General features: G+C 38.2%; 1 protein-coding gene across 2 annotated transcripts; it reads right to left on the minus strand.

Annotated features, from left to right (window-relative positions):
* Positions 1-488: 488 nt before the first annotated feature.
* Positions 489-7,593, minus strand: srd5a1 (steroid-5-alpha-reductase, alpha polypeptide 1 (3-oxo-5 alpha-steroid delta 4-dehydrogenase alpha 1)). 2 transcript variants are annotated; one of them, XM_026346578.1, is made up of 5 exons: positions 7,300-7,593; positions 6,712-6,878; positions 5,009-5,110; positions 1,801-1,951; positions 489-1,697 (listed from the first exon to the last, which is right to left on the minus strand). In XM_026346578.1, exons 1-5 carry the CDS (start codon positions 7,473-7,475, stop codon positions 1,631-1,633), a joined length of 663 nt encoding a protein of 220 aa, XP_026202363.1. In that variant the 5' UTR covers positions 7,476-7,593; the 3' UTR covers positions 489-1,630. The 2 variants fall into 2 exon arrangements, with proteins under 2 accessions (XP_026202363.1, XP_026202362.1); XM_026346577.1 differs by having other exon boundaries at positions 7,165-7,593.
* Between the last annotated feature and the right edge of the window lie 427 nt (positions 7,594-8,020).

The following is an 8,020-nucleotide window of genomic DNA, read 5'->3' on the forward strand; positions in this document are numbered from 1 at the left end:
ATTTAACTAATTAAACTATAGATTTACATGCTTTTGAACACCAAATCAGCTTTGGTCTGCTGATTGTTTCCGTGTGGCTTCTACTGTGTAAAAACCTCATTCCTACAATGTACTGCATGCTATTGCTTCTCAATCATATACTGCAACTAGCACAGGTTAGCATGTGTATGTCTGTATATCACACACCAGCTCCCCTTGTTAACAATCTTTAGCCTGTGTGCATAGATGGTATTTGAATTACAAACCATTTCATTGAGTTGCTTTGCATATAAAAAGAAAATCAATAGGTGTCTGCATGATATGAAGGTGAGTGGTATCATAATCTGATATGTAATCAAAAGTAAATACAGTTATACAAGTACAGGAAATGAGGATAAAGAGGAGACACAGGAAAACAGCCTGAAAGAGAAAGGGCATCTTGAACATGAAGGATGTCACTATGTATAGCCTTCAGGCATACCTGACCATCATTTTACATCACACTCAGACACCGTGGTCCAATTATTTATTGATGACACCATGTGGTAAAAATGATGACAATCACAGACAAAGACTTAACATTTCTGGAAACCACACACTGACTATGAATTGCTGTTGATAATTGTTGTGAGTGAGCCAGTGTCAATTTCACATGTATATTTTAGGTTATGCATTTATAAAATAATTCCATTTTAAAATGATTCTTACAAACAAACAAATGCATTAGTATCTACTGTACGAAGTAAGACTCAAGGTCACCCATTCAGCATCATTGATATTGTATAAATATAACATGCTCCTGCTGTAAAAAAAATCTCCAGTACAATTCCTTTTCATTTTATAGGCCAGTTCTTCTTTGTTCACTTTCTCAGAAATCTTGACAGGAGTGATATGTGAATGCAACTCTCCCTTCTTCTAATTTCAGGCATGGGTGACTTATTGATGGTGATGATTGATCTCCATTTTTATTTCCCTGTGTGGACAGGACTGCTACAGACTTTTGTTCCAAAATGTCTTCTTTTCTTGGAGTTTGACATGATAAGGTAAGTCAGAAGTTAGAAAAGTCTCCCTAATGACATTTAGAGAAAATAGATTTGCAGGAAAATGTGCTGGGCTTAATGCAGAATAAATTTTTTAATGGATGATAAAAACATTGTGAATGAAAACCTAACATGTCTGCCTTGTATTTTCAAGTTGATGTTCCATCTGGGGAGAATATGCAGATCAGGGGACAAGTCTTAAAGCGGTTTATTGCTTGTGCAGACTGTTATAAATCCACTGTATTACTGTTGAGCTATGCGCTTATTTTCTTCTGGAGGAAGTGTTGCCTCTCCTGCAAACATAACACTTCCAGTTCGTTCAGTCTGTAAATCTTGAAGTTCCTTAGTGCTGTATGGACATTATTACAAAAGTAACAGCAAAAATCAAAATCACTTTAGGATAGTGGCTTTTAACTGTTGCTTGCTTGCAGCTCAGGTGACATCTTTTACATGCATACAATCTGTGTTTCTGTCTATTCTCATGGTGTGTTCTGACATCAGAGCTTTGTCAAGTTAAAATAAGAAATAAAAAAAAAAGAAATATAGGAATATTCTTCACTGCTGTTGTAAATAAACATAATCTCTTTTTCCAGATAAATCTAAAGGGTTTTCTAGAATAAAAAGGGAATCAAGGCCTTTCTGCTTTTTGGGTAGTTTTCAAACTTGGTGAGGTACCATCTACAGAGAAAGAAAAAGAGAAGAGAAATTAATTATTTTCTTCAGTGTGTTTTCCACTCCATGCACTTTGGCCTACTCTGTGTGTGTGTTTTATTTTTCTTACTTGTGGTGGGCCACAGCCCTGCTGGCAAGGACCACTGTGGTAAAGATGGCAAAGGCTGAACTGTGAACAGAGTGACCAGCCAGAGCGAAGCCCGCCCACTCTGTTATCTCTCCTAAGAAGTTGGCCCCAGACACATATTCAAACATTCCGCCTGTGGGTGGAAGACATGAGAATCAGAACAGGTATGATTAACTTTTTATGTGTTCACTAAAAGACAAAACAGCCCCATACTTTACTCTGGAAGAAAATGTTGAATTTAAAGGATTTTCAATAAAATATAAAACTTTGACTGAGGAATAGTGACCGCGTCCTAATGCATGTTTAAGTCTACTTGCTACAAAAGAACTCTGCACAACTTGCTCTCCACTGACCATAAAGGTCTGTGAACTCACAATTTGATTTCTGGTCACTTGTAGTGCTGCTACCCAGTGTGTGAAAATGGCAGATTCTTAACCTAGGAGATTCCAGACATGCCCTGAAGTTCATTTGGAGCAGAACAGCTCACAGCTTCCTTCTTCCTGGCCTTCTCCACTTTATTTTTCTTAAGGGTACGGGATGGATTGTTTCAACAGGTTCACCACAAGTTCAGGCTCGAGGTACTCAAGCTTGTTGTGACTATGTTCTTAGTGAGTGGAGCCACCATCTTTGTAATCCTGTTATTATTACTGATTCATTTAGCAAAGGAAAAAACGTATGGTTTGAATTAGCCAATTATGTGATCTAAAAGTCAAATTTTTTTCTACTTTTCCATACCACTCAGAAGACTAAAAGGAATTTAGGAATGGGTCAAATACCCAAGCTCCTCCTTACATATTGCATCTCATATAAGTGCCATTCTTGGTGCAAACTGACTTGTATCAATAATTTATAATTTTTGCTATAATTGCTTCCAAAAGAACAAATCTAAATTCCACTATGTTTGTTTAACATAAAATGTTAAGCTAAACGGAAGCAAGAAAAATCCAAATTCCATGATTTTCAAGCGTGGACATTAACCTTTAGCTTCTGCCACAGGTTGTCAGTAGGAGTGAGATCTGGGCTCTGAAAGAGCCACCGCAAGACCTTGATTTAAGGCTTCTTTAAAAGGTTTTTGAACAGTGGGATATACACTTTGGGTCACTGTCTTGCTGGAAGACCTTGCAGAGACCTAAAACTAGACTGGCAGCAGATTTCTTTAGATTATTCTTCAAAATGTCAAATAATCTTCTCTCTCATTATCCTATGTACCCAAACAAGGTTCTCTGTGTCTGAAGAGGCAAAACAGCCCCACAGCATTATGCTCCCACCACCAGTTGTTTTGGAAGCAATTAAACAATAAACTCTTTTAATCATTGTCATTTTGAATGTTTGTTGCCCCTCTCATGGCTGTCTCTTTAATATGAAGATGGCTCACACAGCCAGTTAGCTTGGAATAAAGACTAACGAGCCGGATTCTCTCTGAAAGTAGTAAAATGTATCTACTAGCTTTAAACTGTAGAGAAATAAACTTGAAACCCACTTAATCTGGCAAAGTCACAGTGATGACAAGTCTTCGTAAACTTGCTGCTCCAAGCCAAGAAATAGTCTAGCTCTCAAAACCACAAAATGTTGTTTTTAGGGGCATTTTGTTACTTTCACACAGAGAGAGGTTAGCTATTTCTCCTTGCTTTCGGTCTACACTGACTAGCTCCTGGCTCCAGTCATGAGGATACTGATCGTATCATCTAGCTTTTGACATAAGAGCAAATGCATCATGTCCAACCATGCTGAACTATTCTTTAAGACATTATCTATGTACTGACACTAGTTTTTTTTTTTTTATTATTTGCATCCAAGCTAACTGAATTATTTGAATGTGTCATAAAAATGAGCATTTACTGCCATATAAGAAAGTCTTATATGAACACTAGTCAATAGGTTAAATGTTTAATTTAGCATGAATCCTGAATAACTGTGTTTAGAATAAAATACAATTCCATGTAAAGTGTTGTACAGGCGTGGTTTACTGTTTAACATTGTTACTGTCTACACTGTCTGTGTCAGTTAAAGCCAAATGACACATGAGCACTACAAATACTGTGAATCAATTACACACAAGCGGAGTTGGACCATATTAGAGCAGAAGGGGGCACAGAGGGCAATGCAAAGAGAAAAAAGAACTAGTGACAACCGGTGATTCTGCTTACAGTGTGATCCTGTATAATCATGCGACCACACTGGAAAATTAGCATCTAGCGCTGTGCAGGGACCGCAGGGTTCTGTGCCATGATGTGATTACTGCCTTCTTGACTTTCTTGTCACCCCACAGTGGTGGTGAGAAACATATTCAGACTCTGAAACTACAGTGTAAGAGGAAGTAGTCTTCTACTTTCTTGTTGGCCTTTAACATTTTGTCAGCCATCATGGAGAATGAATTTCTCTGAGAACAAATCAGTGCTTGCGCTCTACCATGATTCAGATATCACACTCCAGAGTGTGTGATGCCTGTGACTGGTGTGACAGTTCCTTTTATCGAGCTTTATCATCAGCTGGAAGCTTCAAGAAGCTGGCACCTCCTCTTGGTGATCAGGTACCAACTCAGAGAAATGTCCAGTTTGTCTGGTTTCAAATCGGTCAATTATGTACAAATGATAATCCGAGAGTGCCCTAGCATGTCAACATCAGAAGAAACTCTCACTCAATTGAAGAAGCTTGCAAATGAAGATCAAAACCCAGATTCCTTAACTAAACCCTTGCAGAAGAACATGACTTCACCGAGAAATCTGCTTGCATGGTTCCTCATCTCCTGACAGGAGAAGAGAAGGAGGTTCCTTAAGCAGTTCAATAGAAACTCAGTGGATTTTAAGAAAATCAAGGAGTCCTACACTTCACACTACATGTTAGGACAAAAGCTAAGAGACAAGAGAGCAGAAGTCCAAGAAATTCTCAATATGTTGTGGTGAGGAAGAGATTAGGGCAAGGACGGCTTTGAATGTTCTCAGCAGCAATAACTGTGGCATGTAATCAATTAGAACCACTAAGATCCAATGGTCACTTTCAGAGTTTGCCTAAAACCGTTGTAACAGTTGGCATAACGATCACCTGAAGCATACAACCATTACATTACCTTCATCTTCTTCTCCTAAGCGCTTCTCTCGCAGTGAGATGTAAAGATTGTAAAGACTTTATACTGGCTGTGATGACAAAATAATTTAGCCCAGTGTTTTTTTTATGACTAAAAAAACCCCACCTGTGGGAATCTTGTAACCAGTCTCTCCAGGCTTTCTCAGGTTCCTCAGGATGTGGTCAGAGTGCACATTCATCAGCCAGCCTACCAACCACAGTGCAGACCCTGAAGACAAACCAACCAAAAGCTTCTTTAGCACAACATTTTCAGCAAGCTATGGATTTAAAAATTACAACATCTCTGTACAGTGCAAAAATTTGCCTCTGGCTTTTACAGTCTGTACAGCACACACATCTTCTGACCCTTGAATAAGTGAAACCCCCTAGCCCCCCCTCCCTAAAAACCCAAAATAAAATGTGAAAAATAATGGGAAAAAAAAACTCATGAGGAGCAATGGAGGAACGATTTCTTTTCCAGAATGGAAAAAGAAGAAATAGATGTTGTGTGTGCAAAACAGAGTAATTTATTAGATTTACACTGTGCACACTTAGAATGACAACGCTATAAATTACAGACAAATATGAAAATTATCAGGGGAGGATACTGTGCAACCTCGAGCCACATGACCTCCTCTCTGGACAGACCACATGGACATACAAGAGGCAAACCCAAGCACACCATTCACAATTATAGTAGAAAGGAATAAACACTCAGAAGAGGAGAGACAGGATAAAAGGAGTGCAGGGCAACATGCCAATTGTGGCTTGACATGGATTTCCTCCAGGTATCTCAGGATGTATTAGACATGCAAATTAAGTTTATTGGAGACTCTAAATTCTGAATAGGTGTGAATGTATGTGTGAATTGTGACGAGTATCTCAGTTTCATCCAAATGAATTAATTAAGTTTATCTAAAGGAGGAGTTGACATCCTACTTTTCATAGTTGACATGCAGAGTTCTAATTTGGAAATCTGAGTAGGCTCATTAGCTTTTACAGGCATTTATTTGGCTGACAAGTGAAATATATAGACAGAAAAGCAGAAGGACCTCAAATTTCAAATAAGAAAATATTGATGTGCCATTGTTGTGCAAAACAAACTGTTTTTTTAGATAAGTAAGACATTAGCCAAGACAAGGTCAGAGATGTGTTATTGTTTTCTAACAGATCTAGGAATATACAATGATCTGAGGAAAGGTGGACGTAGAAGTGGAATCTGAATTTAAATTAAACATTCTGCCTTTAAATACTATTTTAGTGGAGTGACAGGTGACAGCTTGGGAAGGGTCAAAAGATTAAATAGATATGTGGGCTGAAAGATGTTCAGACATTGTTTCCACTTCCGGTACAGTATAATAATAGTTATTTTCTAAACTGATTTTTGCCCATGTTGACTTGAACACCAAATTGAGCCAAAAAAAATTTGCTGAGCACTTTGAGGTTTGGAAAGACCAAGAATCACCTGCTGTGGAGCTAAAAACAAAAGAAAAAAATAAGAGTCTGAAAGTCAGCTACTGTATGTTTTTAAGTCATACCATTACATTTAATTTAAGAGAACGAGATGGATATGGGCAGGAAATAAGGATAGAAGGAACGAATTGGGAGCCTGATGTTATCCTGACTGAACATCTTACACAGTTACTCCCTAATTAACTCTTCACATTCAGTGCTATGTTTGTATACATTTATGTTACTTGTTCTGTAGGTGAAGTATTTTTAAGCTTAAACTAATCGTTTCTGTACGTAAGTAAATGTTGAGTTTACTTGAACATTCTAGCAAAATTGTGAAGTTTACATTTCAGAAACTAGGGGACACAGAACACCTACCAATGATGAAGCATGGATGTGTAATCCAATATGCAGGGTACTCAGCATAATGGCTTAGGTACCTAATTTGCATGTAGCCATTGTAGATGCAGAAAACAAAAGCCAAGGCGAATGAGGCGAATGGGGTCGGTTTACCTCCTCTGATTAAAAATGGATAGATAAGAGATCTGCAGCAGAGTAAAAAAGTGCAACTTATTATTTCAAACAAGTGTCTTGACTTCCTAATTTTGGTTAATTAGCAAATACTAGTAATTTACTATAAAATGAAAATCACCTTAATAAGTCAATTATCAAACAACATATACAGTATACTATAAATTATTCTTCTGTCAGGGGAGGGACTAAATACATAGACACTAGGAACCACCTGCTACTATGATTACTCCTAATAGTGAGATGAGCATCAACTGCAGTTCCTCCAGGTGTCACTTCATTGTTAAATGGATTAAATACCTCTGGACATAGTGGCAGAAATACATGGCAATGAGCAGCTGGTTGGGCAGGAGTGAGCTTTTCACAGAGGAGGTCCACACTAATAGACAAATAGGCACAAAGAAAGCAGGCAATTCCTGAACGAACCAGGCAAACCTGGAATTAACTGGAAATCCATATTTGCTGGTGGTATATCGCCCGTATGGGACATTTTCGAAGAGCAGAGTAAAAAAAGTGCAGACTGCCATGAGCACCATGAAGTAAGCCATGCAGTCCAAAATGAACAGTTCTTCTTCTTCCGAAGAGAAGAGCACCGAGAGGAGAGCTTCCATCCGGGCGACAGGTCTAAAATTACTAAACGCTAAATGAAACAATGCAACTTTAAGTAATATTCACATAAAAAAGCAATTTGCTGCGTCCTAGAGTCCAACACGGTGCACGATTCGTACGTTTCCACCCATGAATTATTGGACCAATCACAATCCCTGACTATATGTGGCTTTTCGGTTGTATCAGCCAATCAAAATGCTCGCTTTTACGTCGACGCTATTCAACGTCACCTGTCGCCAATAAATATACGCGATTTGCATATAATATCAGCTGTTGTAAACAATAACCTGGTTACCTGGTGGTTCTTTGCGCTGCCTGCTCGACACATGCGCGATCGTATTTTAATCTGTGGCAGAAAAGCCATTGTTATATTTTAATATGAGAACATGAAATAAGAGAAGCTTAGAGAGAGAGAGAGAGAGAGAATTTGAGAGAAGGTTAGAGAGAGAGAATGTGAATTTCCTTCATAGTGAAATAATCTGACATTATACTTAAAAATAAAATCTCATTTCGGCCTGACATTTTTGAAGTTGAGCAGCCCCGAAGA

Source organism: Anabas testudineus, chromosome 11 (genome assembly GCF_900324465.2).
Source record: "Anabas testudineus chromosome 11, fAnaTes1.2, whole genome shotgun sequence".
Classification (NCBI taxonomy): domain Eukaryota; kingdom Metazoa; phylum Chordata; class Actinopteri; order Anabantiformes; family Anabantidae; genus Anabas; species Anabas testudineus.

Excerpts from the sequence above, each read along its gene's own strand:
- srd5a1 (XM_026346577.1), bottom strand. The coding sequence starts at position 7,475 with ATGGAAGCTCTCCTCTCGGTGCTCTTCTCTTCGGAAGAAGAAGAACTG. Across the intron at positions 6,879-7,164 it reads TTCTGCCACTATGTCCAGAG|ATCTCTTATCTATCCATTTT; the intron begins GTATTTAATCCA and ends ACTCTGCTGCAG. Across the intron at positions 1,698-1,800 it reads AGGGCTGTGGCCCACCACAA|ATGGTACCTCACCAAGTTTG; the intron begins GTAAGAAAAATA and ends CTTTCTCTGTAG.